The sequence below is a fragment of the Manduca sexta genome, chromosome 18 (genome assembly GCF_014839805.1).
Source record: "Manduca sexta isolate Smith_Timp_Sample1 chromosome 18, JHU_Msex_v1.0, whole genome shotgun sequence".
NCBI lineage: Eukaryota > Metazoa > Arthropoda > Insecta > Lepidoptera > Sphingidae > Manduca > Manduca sexta.
The window spans coordinates 12,633,087-12,650,903 of NC_051132.1; the positions used below are offsets into that span (position 1 = coordinate 12,633,087).

General features: G+C 34.2%; 1 protein-coding gene, 1 long non-coding RNA gene and 1 pseudogene across 3 annotated transcripts; 2 read left to right on the forward strand and 1 right to left on the reverse strand.

Moving 5' to 3' along the window:
* Positions 1 to 1,812: 1,812 nt before the first annotated feature.
* On the reverse strand, positions 1,813 to 4,385 carry LOC119189654. Its single transcript, XR_005112521.1, has 2 exons — positions 3,658 to 4,385; positions 1,813 to 1,974 (listed from the first exon to the last, which is right to left on the reverse strand). It is a non-coding gene; the product is annotated as an uncharacterized LOC119189654 (long non-coding RNA).
* A 1,652-nt stretch (positions 4,386 to 6,037) lies between these two features.
* Positions 6,038 to 9,216, forward strand: LOC119188337 (annotated as a pseudogene).
* Positions 9,217 to 9,600: 384 nt separating this feature from the next.
* On the forward strand, positions 9,601 to 16,067 carry LOC115453723. 2 transcript variants are annotated; one of them, XM_030182441.2, is made up of 6 exons: positions 9,601 to 10,070; positions 11,609 to 11,726; positions 11,932 to 12,078; positions 12,602 to 13,465; positions 14,471 to 14,653; positions 15,268 to 16,067. In XM_030182441.2, exons 1-5 carry the CDS (start codon positions 9,929 to 9,931, stop codon positions 14,634 to 14,636), a joined length of 1,437 nt encoding a protein of 478 aa, XP_030038301.1. In that variant the 5' UTR covers positions 9,601 to 9,928; the 3' UTR covers positions 14,637 to 14,653; positions 15,268 to 16,067. The 2 variants fall into 2 exon arrangements, with proteins under 2 accessions (XP_030038301.1, XP_030038300.1); XM_030182440.2 differs by having other exon boundaries at positions 9,603 to 10,070; positions 14,471 to 14,616.
* Positions 16,068 to 17,817: the final 1,750 nt, after the last annotated feature.

Genomic DNA, 17,817 nt, shown 5'->3' on the forward strand with positions numbered 1-17,817 from the left:
ATATGTCGGAGATAAGCCAGTATCCACGTGTTCGGAGTCCATTATAATGAAAACACAAACTTAATATTGGTTGGTTTATTCTCTCTTGATCTTGGAACACAAGTGAAGTGAATTTAAAATGACCAGGCTTTATATAATCCAATCTGAGTCATATGAATTTAACTGCAACTTCCTTTTTAGAAAAATAATTAAAATTACTGTACAATAAATCGTAGGTTATAGCTGAATATTCAAAATTAATATTATAATGAATTTTACATAATTAGATATAATATTACTTTACATAAATAACTTTTAAGTAAGCAAACTATTATTTTACATTATTTTCTAACAGATGCCGCTATTAACAAGGTGTGAATATTTTTACTTATATTAAAACAATGATATAGAAATCAGGATAATATTAACAATTCTAATTGAATTTACTTTAGACGTTTAGATTACATAAACAATTAAATAATGATATAAATAAATATCCATTATTTTCCAAACACTCAAATAGTCAATACAGTTTCTAATTTATTCTGAAACTTAATAAATAACAAATTGCGGTTGTAAATACTTATTTAAATATCATTCTTTAATATTCTAGACTTTTCATAATAATATAATCACTAAATATAAATTTGCGCCCATAGATACGATGCGAGAATACGAAAGGCGATTACGATGCTATTGGGAAACATCTCGATAATGTAGATTGGGAAAAGGTACTTGGTCACAACGGCGTCAATGATATGCTCACTAAATTCTACGGTATTTTACATGAGACTATCCAACTTTATGTACCTAAATTTAAACTAAGAAGTAATAAGTATCCGGTTGGGTTTAATCGCAACCTCATATGTATGTTGAGAAAAAATAAGTTTCGGCAATGCTATAAATTTTTTAAGAACCCGTTAAATGGAATAGAATTTAAATTACTCAGAGAGAGTTGCAGATCCTTATTAAATAAATGTTATAATACATTATCTTGAAAGTATAGAAGATAATATTTAAAATTTTTATAATCATTTTTGGTCATTCATCAAGGCCAAAAGAAGAGGATCTTGCTTTCTCCCAGCTTCGATGTCCGATGGTAATCAAGTTAGTTCCAAAGAAGTTGAAATATGTAATATGTTTGCTTCGCACTTTGCATCAGTGTACGAAAGATACTAATGGAGTCGAATGTCGATGCTAACCCGAATTTTTCTTATCATTTCATGGATAGCTGTGCGAGTTACTCCTCGGACTTGGACTCGTAGTTTTACGTCGTTGCACATCACACTTAATGAAGTTTCACGTAAACTTAAGACTCTTGATATAAGCAAAGGTTCTGGCCCAGACAATATTCCACCAAATTTTATTGTTGCATGAACAAGAAATCTGACTAGTCCACTTTGTAAAATCTATAAAAATCACTGAAAACCGGAATTTTTCCAAAGAAATGGAAGGTAGCTAGAGTGGTGCCGATACACAAGTCGGGCAATAACACATTAATGTCCAACTATCGACCGATTTCTATTTTTTTACTATGGCAAAATTGTTTGAATTTGTAGTATTTCCATATCTGGAAGCTTACTTCAAACCATTTTTAACTGAACACCAACATGGTTTTGTTAAATTTCGCTCAACAAGCACTAATTTGGTCTCTTTTACTGAGTTGCTTTCAGAGTCTTAGACAATAACATGCAAACTGATGTAATATATACAAATTTCAGTAAGGCTTTTGACAACGTTTTTCACGAACTCTTGCTGCAGAAGTTATCCGGGTATGGGTACTCTTGGCACATGTATGAATGGTTTCAATCTTATCTTACTGGTCGCACTTACCATGTGGTTCTTAATGGTTTTAGTTCCAATTTCCATCATATTGCTTCTGGGGTGCCCACAGGGCTCCCATTTGGGACTGTTATTTTTAATATGTTCATAAATGACATTATCAATTGCTTGCATCATTCCACACCTTTCATGTTTGCTGATGACCTAAAGATCCTGAAGTCCATTAATTCTCCCGACGATGTCAAATTGTTACTGAGCAATTTAGAGGACTCATTCATTAGAGGATTCCACATATGGAATATATAATTAAAAAAAGCATCTAGTTTGTTAGGCTTCGTTATAAGAAATGGAAAATGTTTAGTTTGTTATAGTTGATTATTAAGGTATTGCATTAGTATTTTAAGGTAGCCCACCACCACTCACCCCCCGCTAAGCTACGACCCTGGTGCACAGCTGTCTAATAAATTGTCGAACAATGTGAAAGACAGTGATACTTTTAATAATTTACTTAAGGTTATAGCTTAAGGTCCATTTTTCATACATTTTGTTTCACCTTTAATCTGGGTAACTAAACAAGTATTGACAAGTAAAGAATTTAAATTCACGTCTAGTTAGTGATTAGTTCTCGCAGTTGAAAGAAAAACGTAAAATAATTAATATGCATGGATATTTCGGCCTTTAAAATTTCGTCGTATTAAACAAAATGTATGAAAAATGGACCTTAAGCTATAACCTTAAGTTATATATATCGCGAAGAGTAACAAAGACTAACTAATATTGTTGCTTTAAGTGATAAATGCATGCATCTCATTATAAGTGTTCTTTAAATCTATAAATAATATATATTTTTTTACATGATTCTGTATGATGAATATACATAAAGTTTTATTTATTATGTCATGGTTAAAAGAACAGGATGGATTTTTAAGTAAAAAATAAGGCGGTGATATAAGGTAGATGTATCATATTTGGCACACGACATGACATTATGGGAATATAGATTTAAACCGAATTGAAAAATAGACTGATTGTTTAAAAATACTCTACACTTTATAGAAAAATCATAAAGATAACTCAAAAAGCCCAAAATAATAATTTCATAAATAACTCCAAAAATAAGTTTAAAGCTGCATGGCAAATAATTAACAAATTCATACTACAAGTATCAAGAGTCAATAACGAACATAAAAAATAATCACATATACAAATCTCACAGACAATGCATAGATGAATTTATTTATTATTTTGTTAATATTATTGAAAACAACATAACATTTATGAATAATGAATATATTATTATACAAAAGTAATATGAAGAATTTTTGTTAATATTATTGAAAGCAACATAACATTTATGGATAATGAATATATTATATTCCAAAAAGTAATATGAAGAATTATAGGTCTATAATGTTTTTTATGGTTATAGCAAAAATTCGTAATTTTCAAAAGTTATTGGGAAAGTAATTTACAGACTAACTGTGCTCATTACTCATATTTCGAAAAACATAAATTATTCTGTGCTGATCTAAAAGGTTTTCATAAGCACAGTTCTATTCATATGGCATTATTTGACCTGTTATCAACTGTTATGGCAGCTGTCGACAAAATAAATCCAGTCCAGGAGGTTTTTTATAATATTAATTTGTAGGTGACAAACTCCTATGCCTACAGTTGATGCATTATTATTTGAAGCAGCACAATAAATATGATGCCAGTTAGGCCAATTAGAGTTTGTATAAGGGTAATTTTTAATAATGTCAATATTGAAAAGTATATTAGGAGCAATTATCAAAGTACAATAATCATGCTTAAATAAGGGGAGGATTTCAATCTTTTATCAATCAGTCAAGACTTGTAAACAGAACTGTGATAGAACAATGTATATTTATTTACCTTCATTTTGTCATATGAAGTTGGATTTATGTGCTTCTCAGTAAGTTTGGTGCTTCTTGCTCTGCCACCAAAACCATCCACTTTATAAAGTCTCTCAATATACTCCCACTTTGCCCTTTGGTTGCCAATGAGTAGGTTTTTTTTCTGAAAATTATTGCGAAAACATTTCAATAAATGAGGTACATCATAGATATGGTACAGTTGGTTTGGGCCGATTTTATAACAGATGTCATTGGTATATTTGTTACTACGTAGGAGTTCAGCATTAGAATCTGATATTAATGACTTAATAGCAGCAACATTGGCAGAACCTTGGTCACTGATTGTAGCTCTTACTATGAATCCAGATTTAAAAACTGCTAATACTATTTCTTTAATAATATTTTTTAAAACAAATGTTTTAACCCCATCTCGAGCAAAATAAAATGCAATTGGAATTTTCCAAGGAGAAAACAAACCCTGTAACATAAAAACTAAAGCTTTATCAGCCACATTGTTTGTGCGTTTGCCAGAACCTATATCTTCAAAACCTTCAATGACCCCAGTAAAGAAATTAAAATTTAAGTGTTTTTTAATGGACATTTCATCAAACATTAATGTGCATTGCCTGTCTATTGCGGGTTTATCCAAGGCAGCATCTGCCAAATGTTGAAATATAAAGTCATTAATACCAGGCCTCAAAGGAATATTGCTGAGTAGAGAATTAATTGGGATTTACATGGTAATGCTAAATGTTTTCGTAAAATCTATAGCACTTAGGGCTTAACTTATATAATGATAAAGCAAAAACATTTTCTGAGTCTGTGTAACGGCGACCTTTTAATGAATTACCAGTCAAACGTAATTGTGAATCTACTAATAATTTCCCATATGTACTCAAAATGTTATATTTTTTCAAGAACACCTTTGTTTTTGGTGCATGAAGGTCAAATCTAGTCTTTAACTTTTATACCTTGATTGCAAGAGACGTAATTTATTCTTTAAAATGTGAATTGAAGAGCGTAAAATTCGTTTACGAGGGGTACATTCATTGGGATTTAATCTAATACGATTAGTTAATCTACGTTTAACTAGGCTGTGACTTTTAATTTGTGCTCATTACACACAGCAATGGTGGTTGATGTGGAAGGGGTTATACATATTGGGTATTGCGTATTGTGAGGTATATTGGGAGTAAATTGAGTTTTGGAGTACTACTATTTGCTTCATTCAATGAAGCATGAATTGATACCGTGCTAGACAGCTCAGAACTTTGATGTTCTTGTATGATAGAACAATTTTGCTCTATAGTGGGTCGATTAAGTTCAGAAGGGTTAACTACTTTAAAATAAAGGGTTCAGTAATGCTACTAGTGGGTTCAATTTCTAATATCAAATCTCGGTTTGTAACTTTATATTTATCTGTATTTCCTAAGTTTACTAAAGGAATCGCATTAGGTGTTAATCTTAGATTCTGTTTTATATGTTCGGGAATAAAATGTTTATGACAAAACGAATGTTTTCGCGTTGAGTAGGAGGATAATTTTGTAGGAATGGACATAAACTTAACCACTCTTCCCACCTTTTTTTATTTGTGAACGGCACACTATAATATTTAATACCTCGGCCTCGAGTACTGCACCCGGGAACAGAGCACTTATAAACCATTATATTATCAAATAAATCAAACTATACGAAAAAAACAATTACACGTTTAAACTGGTAAACACTAAATGATTGCTTTTATAATATACTGTTTACAAAAACATTCACACACAATAAAGCACTATAATTAGATAATAAATAAATGAAAACCGCCTTCAAATCAAAATAGCGAATTGCGACGGAAAATTCAATTTCAAAGCAGCGGTTAAAGGTTAACCACAATAAAAATGGCGCTACGCGTCGTTTCAGAATCCGAGATTAGAGACGCTTATTTGCGATCGAATGACAGCTTATACTATAATACACACACTAATAAAGGACGTTGTGTAGAAAGAGACATTTAAGGAACGATTCATTAAATGTATGGAAAAATCGTGAAAAGTGAGATAGCTGCTCATCGCTATTGTGTTACTTTTTTACGCCGAGTTAAACGGGTCTGGTTTGTTATTTGACGGAATGTTAACGTTTAGTTTCACGCAATATTTTTAAAATCATTCAAAGCATTTTATCTTAGGAGTGGATAAATATAAAACTAGTGTACACATATTTCACTAATAGATACATATACAACCTCACACCTTTTATCCTCGAGGGAGTAGGAAGACCAAAAAATTATTTGATTTGATTTGTGACGCAACTGATGAACCCACTTTCCGCCGTGTAATATTCCGACCCATGATATGATAAGGGGCGAGCCTATTGCCCTATTGGACACAAATTCTAGAGTCCGGGCTAATACTAAAAAAAATCCCAATATTATATGATACGACCCAAAGATCAAATCAGAGAGAGAATTGCAAAGAATAAAAAATTGCTAAGGGAAGGAGAGCTTGCGGAAATCTCCCTCAACATAGGTATACAAAGCAATAAAACACTGCAATCAATCATTTATCAGAATTCACGACAATAAGTAATATGAGTTAATAACACGGATTGATTAATAAATCAACAACGCCCGAATACTAGGAAAACCTGTAAAAAACAAAGCAAATGCAACTTGCTTCTCATTGTGTGCCTTTTACTCATTATGTGATGTGGATTTGACGAAGGACCGATATATGCGATATTTTTTCTTCAAAATGGGTAAGATATATTAAATAATTAGGACGCATATTTGTGTCTAAGCAAATAATTACTTACTTTTGCTCATTGTAAAAACAAATAAACAAAACGATCTATGCAAAGATGTGTCAAATTACCAAGATAAGGGTAGTTAAAAACTTTTGGCACGTAATCAATAACAACAAATAAATTCAATATGGACGCTATCTTAAAATAACACAACACTTAAATGAGGAACAAAACCTTCCCACAGACAGCTATTCGCAAACGGTAACACGGAAAAGATTTCATAAATATTATGAATACTTTGTCACTGCAAATATTTTTTGTTTTGCCTACAGCCGAATACGAGGACAGTATTTCTACTGCGTTTCGACAGAAACCAATTTAGTTATAAGTTACCATTTGATGGAGAAGCAGTAGATTTGTAGATAATAAGAAATTCCAACATATTTAGTAGACTTTTGGTTGTTGTTTTCTAATAGAAAACGTGCTGATCAAAATGCACCTGTGTGGACTGTTGTTCCTGGTTTATTTGGTCCTGCCGGCAATATCTGCAGAAGACGTTAGTTGTAAGTATTTTATATTAACATCCCTACTGAACATCTTGTTTAAGCCCCCAAGTAAAATCCTCTCCATCTAGTTTAGCTTCACATAAACTACGATGTTTTGTATACTGTTTATGTTAGGGAGTAAGCTTGAGGGTTTGTTTGCTTATATAAAAATAGTCACAATTATTCATATAGAAGAAGAATAAGGTGATTGATATGTATGTGATTATCATTTTAAGATCAAGCATGCGTCGACAAATATTCAAGGAAGGGCTACCAGCCGTGGCAAGAATGGTCTGATCACTACACTTGCCACAGATATCGGTGTGAAATTCGCGATGGAAAATATTTTATAGCCGCTGTTGGGTAAGTAATATTATTTAAATGCTTTATCAATATAGTTAATGTTTACCAACCGCTAATAAGTATAAATTTGTTCCTCTTACTATCGTAAATCTTGTCATATATCAATTACCTTCGTTATATGACTGTACAGTGTAAAATTATTCAATAGTACCAAGACTAGATAGTTTTTATAACATTCGTGCATGTTTTCTTCCCAGATGTCGAAAACCTAAAATACCAGAAAACGCCCTAGAGTGCCACGAGTACATAGAAGATGAAAACGTTGGTAAGAATAACTTATTCCATTATACATTATGTCACCCATTTCCCGTCCTCTTCTTCCTTCCGTGGAAACGGACTTTCGATTCTTATATCTACTTTGTGCATGGGCGACGGAGGTAATTTATGATCAGACGCCTACGTAACGTTTTTTCTTAACCATCTATCACTTATCAAGAGCTTAGTTGTTTATTATTTGTTATTATTTCCAGAATTCCCTACTTGCTGCGCCAGGCTTCGGTGTGTTGTTGAAATAAACGGCGAGAGGATCGTCCAAACCAGAGGCCAGCCCGGAGAACTGTTCCCTGACAAGTAAGATATATTATTATGTAAACAAGTAGGTATATACCATCTTTGAAGTTCTGGTGGATTATTTATGGGTTACCTACCCAAAAACCTGTTTATTGATTGGCGTCAATATGCTTGAAAACTTCATACCGTCCTACGAATCGTATTTCAAGAGCAATCAGTATGTACCAGGTGTGGATCTATTTAAATTGCAAGGTATTATCAGCTTGAGTGATATTTTGTCAAGATTTACTTAATATAGGCAATAGTGTGTAGAAGGAAGAATGTATGATACTGATTAATGTATCCACGTCTTTATTCTCTAGACCATGGAAAGGTCAGCAGAACGAGCCGAACCCAGCGATAGTGGGCATGGGAGCTATCCAGCAGAACACCGTCGGCGGAGAGCCCCAAGGGCAACCAGCACCAGGCATCTTCAACAACCGAGGAGCAGGCAAGCAGAACCAGGTACCATGGTCCACTGAAACCTAGATCAAAAGTTATTATGTGTTATCAATGGATTATGGTATTTTTCATCATAAGCCTATTACAGATAGCTGAATAACTTATAACTTATAAAATTCAGATGAAATTACCAATTGGAAGAATTAGCTAAAATAGAATATTGGAGATAGTCACGGCATAATTCGGGTATAATAACATAATCTTAGTTATTCCAAAAAAAAAAAAAAATTATGGTAACAGTGATGTTCCACGTCGTATTCACTTATTTGTAACGCTCACTGTCACTCCTTAGTACTTTTTCTATCACATCTAAGGTTATTATAGTTCTCTAATCATAAACAACGATAGCTTAAACCATTTATGTTTCATTAATCTAGCCAACGATCTTCCCGACAGCGGATGGCAGCGATATTAGCGGCCGCCGATACGTAGATCCCTATCCCACGCAACAAATGCAAGAATCACCCCGCAAGAAGAGGTCCACAATATATCCCCTTTTTGAAAAGGGGGCTCATCAAAGAATCGGGACCGTATCAACCTCACCAACTGAAGATTAACGGCTATTCTCCTGAAAAGTACACTTCCTACTTTTCAAACAATGTCAAAAATCTGGCTACATATAATCCCAAATTACACTTGAATCTGTCATAAATATATAAATTCTATCTATTTTGTTACTGAATAAGACAATGCTGAATAATTCTTCGCTTGCTATATGTAATTGAACACATTTTTTATACTTTTGCTATAATACGCCGTCAGCTAACGACGGGTTAAGTGAAAAATTATATGTAAGAAAATGTATCCAATAAATTTGACCAAAAACGCAATACTAGATATAGACCTACACATTAATTTATTAAATTTATGATGCAAATGATATTATAGAAAATAATTACCTTCTGTGAAATGTATTATTTTAAACAAAATATAATCGTCATATACCAATAGTCATTTGTATTGTGTTATTTAATTTTATTACTTTTGTTTTGTTAATTATTTCATTAAAGTTTGTTACCTGAATAACTTTTTAATTACTTAAATATGCCATTTTAAGGATAGAATAGGTTAGTCTCTATAGGATTTGAACGTACTTTCATTTGTGTAGGTACTTATTTATAATAACAGAAGTTTTGACAAATAAGTATTTACTATAAGTAGTTGAAACTGCGAGTGCGTAACAAAACTGCATTCACAGATATATTATCACTATGTGTTATGATTATTCTGAGGTTTTATGTGCATCAAGCAAAACCTTCTGAATTAGAATTTCTTTGTTACTTCTTTGTAAAAGAAAATCTTTGTCACTGTCAAAGATTGTCATTTTACGTCAAACATGTGTCACACAAAGAATCTGTTGATTATTGGTCTCTGCTGTTGATGTTTAGCATGGATTGTGCGGTCTTTATCTTACCATACGGCAAAGTGAATAACGATCTCTTTGTCACACAAAATATTTACACATTCTTATATTCATTTCCTACATTTACCATTTCCTCAAAAGGGAATCTTTATCAAAAAACTATATTACAAACATTTTAAGAAAAACAATGATGATAACATCAATAACACGGCTGCAAGAGTAATTTGTTCTACAGATACAGTGAATACTCATTGAGTTATAGTGTTTGGTGTACGATGGTGGAGCCGGAGAAGCCGTTCGCCTGCACGATCCCGGACTGTGGCATGACGTTCACGAATGAGGACCACCTGCACGTCCACACCAAGAAGCACGACATGGTGCTGCAGCTCGGATTGGAGCAAAAAGCTGTTTTTGTCGGTAAATTATTGTTTTTGTTTACATTAAGGAGGTGTATTGAAGCCAATTTTTCAATACCTACTTTATGTGTATAACACCATTTTAGTGCTGTACTGGTTACCTATTATGGTGTTATATATACAGCGTAAATTTTTAACACTACAATGAGTTACTCAATCCCTACCTACCAAATAAAAATGTGTAAGTTTTGTACAAAATTAGAATTAATAAAGCATAATTTTAATTTTACACACACTACTTCTACTATCTATACTATTATATAAAGCTGAAGAGTTTGTTTGTTTGAACACGCTAATCTCAGAAACTACTGGGTCAAACTGAAAAATTCTTTTCGTGTTGGATAGCCCTTTGTTTGATATCATCACGATATACCCAATAGGAGCGGAGCAGTAATGGCTAATCTTAGGAACTACTGGTTTGAACCGATTTTTTTTTTTGTGTTGAATAGTCCTTTGTTCAGGTGGAATGCTATAGGCTATATATCATCACCATATGACCAATAGGAGCAGACCAGTAATGAAACATTTTGCAAAAACGGGGAAAATATTAATTTTGAGAGCTTCTGTTGCGTGTGCTGCGTAAACGGTTAAAGTTGTGCAACAATGATGTATGACGGGATTGTTCCTCTTAAAATGTTCTACAAAATCACTACATAGTATAAAACAAAGTCGCTTTCTCTGTCCCTATGTGTGCTTAAATCTTTAAAACCATTAAATAGTGGAGAAATACTGTTATTTTGTTATGTTATACCCGTGCGAAGCCAGAGCGGGCCGCTATGTTTTTATATACAACATTCACAGTTTTTCTGTAGTGTATTTATTATCAGCATTGCACCCGTGCGAAGCCGGGGCGGGTCGCTAGTTTATTATAAAACAAAGTCCCCCACTGCATCCTCAAAAACTACCCAACGTAATAAGATGAAATTTGGTATGGAGACAGTTTGAGACCCTGGGAAGAACATAGGCTCCCGGGAAAATATATAGCGTGACTTTTATAACGGAAAAGTTTAGCCCGAAAAACTTTATAACGCGGGCGGAGCCGCAAGCAAAAGCTAGTTGTAAGATAATTCTTCAGACTATCAATCATCAATACACTCCCACACACATGCTCGCAGTAAACTACAAAATGACTAATAAATTAGAAAGTCAAGCTGAGATTTTGGGTGAAAATTTGGACAAATTTTGGCACTAACTTAAATGATTTACCAGTCTAAATTATCTAAGGGCACAATGTTAACATAAACTCATATAGTGTAAATGTTAAATAAATAAATGTGACTCAGCGGTCTCTGTTAAGATATTTTTAGGATTATTATTATAGTTCCAAAGTTATTCTAAATAAAACTGAATACAAAAAACATGACTCAGAATAATGAATATGTAAGATATCTTAACAGATAAAACTATTACAAAAAATAGATAGGGTACAGATATCATCCATGTAATCAAAATGTTATTTATTGTAAATTTGTAATATATTAGTTACCAAAACTTTGCAGTCTTCTTGACTAAATATAAACAATATTGTAATGACTTCAGCGGACCAAACCCCAACACCAACCAGGTTTATTAGGAACTGTGAGGAAGTGGGGCTGTTCCAAGACCTGCAGAATGTCAACCCGTTTGAGGAGGGCTTCAAGAGGGCCATGGAGGCAAAGTAAGTTACTTGTTCTCACTGGTTAAATATATAGCAAATAGTTGAATTTGCCTTAACAATAAAATTAGTTAATTTCCTAAAACCCCCAATAACTTAACATATTCCTTCCAATAGAACATACTATTTGAAATTCAACCTGAAAATGTTATAGTTATGATAGCACTTTTTTTTGTTGGAATTGCATGTTTTCTTTACATACTTTCAGACACAATCTACTGTCTTTGGAGAATACGATAACCACAACATCAACAACTGATGAGTTGCACACACCCCAGATGTTTCCGCTGCTTGATGCCGGAGATACCACCCTGTACAGCACCACTAACAACCAGCGGAATATCACAATTAGTAGGTGAGACTGCTCCTGCTCGTGAAGAGCACTAAGTTGTGATATTATTTTATAAGTAGCATATTGGAAGATATGATCAAAGGTGGTCTGAACGGCTATAATTCCATGGAAATTGGTACCCTATTCCAGTATTTCCTTAGCAGTTAAAATGGAAATTTCATAATCTGGTATTTTACATGTAATTTCAAGATAACTTTGCTATATGATTATTTTAAAAAATATAATAAGGAAAGAAAGAGAATAACAATGATTCCTCATCATAACCAGTGATTTGACTACTTAAAACTTCATGACAATTTAATATACTTGTAACACATATGATATATACATTTTATTTTATTGTACTCCTTTGTTATTGAATTTTAATTATACAAAATCTCACAATCTTCCGTGCGTGCAATGGCTTAAAAAGGGATGCAAAGTTTTTTCTTCATGTATTAATATATAAATAGTGATGATTAAAAAACATAATCAAATTAGACTTACATTATTTCAAAATGTTAATCAAAGTATTTCAAATCCACAGATCATCCAGTGATGAATCAGGGGTGATAAAAGAGTTTGAGACAACAACAATATCCAAACTGACAAATGAAGTAACAACTATCAGCAGGGTGGTGGAGAAACACGACGACCCCAAAGACGAAATACTCAAAGATGGAGTCAGGAAAGACTGCATATCATACAACAGTGCCACTAAAGTCCAGACAGAAACCAAGACAGAACACATGCAGAAGAACTCCATACAAACATTAATATATGAGGATACAATAGTCAAAAACAATATTTCTAAAGATGTTTTACTGACAGATACAAGTAAATTACAGTTGCCAGATATACCACCGATTATGAGTCAAAAATCAATAGAATATGTAGTGGATAGCCTGACGAACGATTTGTGCAATGAATCTAAGAAAGCAGATGAGGATAAGAATGATAATTATGAAGTTATAATTAAATTGCCCAATGGAAGACAGGTCAGAATGCGCTCAGTTGAAGAGAATGAAAGGAGGAATAACGCAAAGGAGAAATTAAAAGAAGTTTTAAAAGAGAAAGACAAGCCTGTGATGCAGAAAGTGTGTTTAGTGAACAATAATGTTAGCTCAGTGCCTGTGGTCTCAAATATAGTTCCGATAACCACTGGGACATTGATCCCTGTTACATTAGTGAGTCCCCCCACTCCAGTAGTGCCTAAAATACCCATAGCCCCATTGAAAACTACGAAAGTGACAAAAAGGCCAGTGAAGAGAAGACATTTAGTGAGTGAGAAAGGGAAGGAGAGTATTGGGTCTGCAGATAGGTGTAGTGATAATGGTGTTGATGATAATTTTAACAAGAATAAGAAGTTTAGTGACATGGAGAGTAAATGTGCTGCTTCGAGGAGATATAGGTATAAATTATTTGTTTCGTCCGAAGCTTAATATACATACTCAGTATCCCGCCTCTATTCCGTAGGGATGGACAGAGACTATGGATTGCCTCTTTGCACGATTCTGTCATACTTCTCGCGCTTCCTCCACCTTCACCAATCTTTTCATGCATTTCCGTCAGTTCCGGGTACTTTTGACCTGGCCTTTACTAAGAATGTCAGATATCTAACATTCGAAGTTTCGGTGCGGTCGACCCCTGCCGGTTCTTCCATCCACATTCGCCTTATAAACCCTCTTTATCAGTCTCCTATCATCCATCCTCTCCAAATGCCCAAACCTAGGGTATGCTAAGGTAAGGTAAGCATACCCATTCTTAATTTTAGTAACTACATACTCTGTCACTCCACACATATTCCCAACTTTCACTACCATACACCAGAGTGGGCAATAACACTCCTCTATAGACAGCCAGTCATATCTTTTTGGACACCTAGCGGCTACGCATAAAGGTGTGCAACGGTCCATTCACCCGATTCCCTGCACTCACTCGTGTATCGATATCACTATTATATCCACCATAATTTGTGAAAACACAACCCAAATATACAAACTTTCTTACTTGCTGTAGCTTTTCATTATCGATTATAATATTGCATTGTCATGCTATCGTCCCTTTCAAACACCATAACTTAACTTACTTACTTAACTTTACTGTTACAGCAAGTGATAATTCACAAAGATTAGACACATCATTTTGCAAAAGTCAGAGTTCTATGTCCTTGGGATTTGAAACTGCGGACATTCGTCTCGGCAATCCGGTCCACATCCAACTAGGGTATCGTCGCTCACGAAGACTCGTAGGCTTCGAAGCTTAGTTTTGCCTAGAATGGTGTTTTTTTTGTGGTTGTGAAACCGCAGTGGTAGTGGATTCTGCCAAATGCAGGCAATCATAATTCTTTACTATTTCTGAATTAATGAATGTTTCTTCAGATTAGTATTCATGTCTGATATTGTTACATCCGCAGGGCGCGATTAAAAGACGCTTGGATTCAGCAGGCGCAAGAGAACCAGCAGTTAAAGGAGGAAAACGAAAAACTGTTAGCTGAGAAGGCCATGCTCAAGTTACTCATCATAGAACATATGAGGAAATGTCCAGATGCCGATGATTTTAGTAAGATCATTTTGTACTAAGGGCATTTGTAATGGTGGTAAGTACCACCGCACTCTCTTGTTCTGTCCCCAAGAAATATTCTAGGAGCACTGTTCCAGTTAATGAAGAACATGGCAGTATTAACTGGTCTTTACAAGACTTAACACCCATTGTGTCACGAGCGCAGCGGACATGGCAAAGTGACAGATGATTATTGTTTACCTATCGACAGTCGACACAATTATGGCGGCCTGTTGAAATTGGATATTCACAGGCTGATCTCGGAACGCGACACACTTACGTGGGCCACTATTGCGCCGCGGATTTTAATGCGATGGTCGCTATCAGAACAGTCATAAAATATATTCTACCTCCGGTGTAGTTCAATACTATAGCTACTAGTCGTTTATTTAAATAAATAAAAATCCTTTTGTCCCTTCGTTTATATCATTGAGATTACATAATATTGTGAATTCCATTTACAGCCGATTCCTATAATCGATCCTAATTTTAATCTTCGATCTGATCCCGTGAATAAACCAATCATATAAGTCATTTAACGGTACATCAAAAATCCTTTGTTCTGATTGGTTCATTTTGGCGATCGAAAAAAGGGACGGGGTCGGTTAGGGAAATCGACGGTAAGTAATACTACGTATACTTTTGTTACAGGAGCTCTACATGAAAAATTCCAACAACCCGATAATCCAGAATGAAACTATTGCCCAGAAGATGTTGCAGAATACGAAAGCGACCAACCATAGCTGTAAATCTCTATAACAAAACTTGGACTCATAAAAAGTTTTAATAATTGGCAAAGGATTACAATCTTTGCTTCTCATTTAATATGATAAAGATTTATTGACTACATTTGATAATTATTTACGTCTTGTATAAACAACGTTTGTGTTACAAAAGATCCACATGCATATTAAAGTTCATAGGACCCGTAAGTGGAAGCTATCTCTGTAATTTTATTCCAGAATGTGGAGCAAGTTGAAGTGTTGGTTTTACAACATACCAGTTTTATACCATTGAGATTTTATATAGAAAAATATTAGATAAACCCTCATAAGACTGTATCTTGCTTATTTATGCTTTCTATAATTCCTAACTCTCATGGTGGTGTAAACTTTAACGTGGGCGCGAAAATATATTACCCTAAACTGTGCCCTAATAGTTTGCCTGCTCATGTTTGACGCCATATTGAACGAACGATATATCTTTTGTTCCTCCAATATAGAGTCCATTAAACGATATATTCAGAAACAATTGAGGTGTGATTGTGCTGACCGTCGACAAAGAGCAATAACATCACATTTAGATATCATTTACTCTGAAAGTGGTTAATTTATTGTTAATTAAATTATAATGAATTCCATTTTAACGCCATCTATGAATTTATGTTAATCATTCCGTTTGTATGACTGTATTATTTATTGTTGCATGATGAATAGAATGTTTATTTTTTACATGTGTTTTTTTTTCTTTGTTTATATTCATCCTCTTAATTTCGAACGCGGTAGGTAAGTGACCATAACTGATTTGGGATTCAAATTATGACAATTGGTTAGACCCTGGGGCATAACTACCGTAGGACTAGGCGACACTCCGGAGGGCAGGGGGTCCGTGACTGACCAGTGACCGGTTTTTTAGGCCACTATCCTGTGAAATCTAACTAAGCATTTTGGCTTCCGAAATTTTCCGCCCGCCTGGATCCTTGCATCGGATTAACGTATTACAGATGCTATATCGGCGGACTCTTTGTAACTGACCCTTGGTTCCCTACACCACTGGTTTGACCAAGGCGGAATGATAATCTGTGGGCTACCATAATATACTCTATTACTATTTGGAATACTGTAGGTACAAAATAAAAATCAGGTGCAATGTACTATGTCGTGACCGAAAAGTACTTTATGTGATCGCTTTCATGTTTTCTATTTATTTATTGAATATATTTACCAAATAATAAATATTTACCATAAATAAACAAAACTTCCAAGCTGTGCTAACAAATAATTTTTCAGACACTAAAACCATAAACATAAGAAAAATCATCTTATGGTATTTACTTTCTATGAAGTCTTGATGACTCACGAATAAGCAATATTAATTATTGTACGTGAAAATAGAAAAATTTCCCCCTAAATAGAAACAATTTAATAACATAATATAAAACTCATTGCAGGAAAATCTAATTTCCTATAATGGTAACTTGGCTATTTTTATAAAGCTGCGTTTCGACTAGCAAATTCTTCCAGAATTCATTGCGCAAGAATTTCCAGAGGCGTTTTGACTCGTAGCAGTATGTCATGTATGCCAAGATCACGTGGGCAGAGCCGCATGAAAAAACTACTCACATAACGAAAATACAGTACGTAGCAGACGGTACAAGTAATATAATCGGTATTGGACATGTTAAGTCTATGATCAAAGTTTGTCTCTCTTTAGCGTAGCTATCTAAGGTCGATGGGGTACTCGCATCATTTCCACGTGCAGGTGTATCTTTGGCACTTATAAGTACGTGACTATGTATTTACCTCACTGTTTTATCCCTTCGACAAAGTGCCTCTTCCTCTCAAAAATTACAAGTTTACTCCTCTGAGAACCCTAAAAGAAAGTATACACAGATGTTTTATTAGCGAATGTAAATTAATATATTATTCTATGACATTATAGTCTGTTGATTTATGCCAGTGCATATTTTTAATTAACAGTTATAATGTAAATAAAATATTTGTCTAATATTTAATGTATAGTTCCAATACAATATATAAAGCTCGACATCAGTTGAAGCAATCACACATCACTCGATCGTAGTTAAACCATCTTCATCATGAAACTCACTTTGGTAAGTTAATATTTAAAATACCTACTCTCTTACTAAGGAATAAGACTGCTTATTTCGGTAACGTCCTAGTATTCCATAGGTTCGATATATCGCAAGTTATTCATTTATCGCAAATCCAATACGATACGGCATTTTTTTAAATAAAAATCGGGCCTGAAACTTCTCGAGTATTTTTGACTATTTCTCATAGTTTCAAATTTCGTCTCCCACGGCCAATTGAAAAATTCCCTGTAGTTATCCCTTGTAGGGGTTCGATATCCGTGGCTCACACTTCGCAGGTCTCAATGAATATTTATATCAATAGTCGACAACGCCTCCTAGCGGTTACTGGATTATTGTGCAGGTGCCTCGTTTTCAGTCCCGAGTTT

Excerpts from the sequence above, each read along its gene's own strand:
- LOC115453723 (XM_030182440.2), top strand. The coding sequence starts at position 9,929 with ATGGTGGAGCCGGAGAAGCCGTTCGCCTGCACGATCCCGGACTGTGGC. Across the intron at positions 10,071-11,608 it reads GCAAAAAGCTGTTTTTGTCG|CGGACCAAACCCCAACACCA; the intron begins GTAAATTATTGT and ends TAATGACTTCAG. Across the intron at positions 14,617-15,267 it reads TCCAGATGCCGATGATTTTA|GAGCTCTACATGAAAAATTC; the intron begins GTAAGATCATTT and ends CTTTTGTTACAG.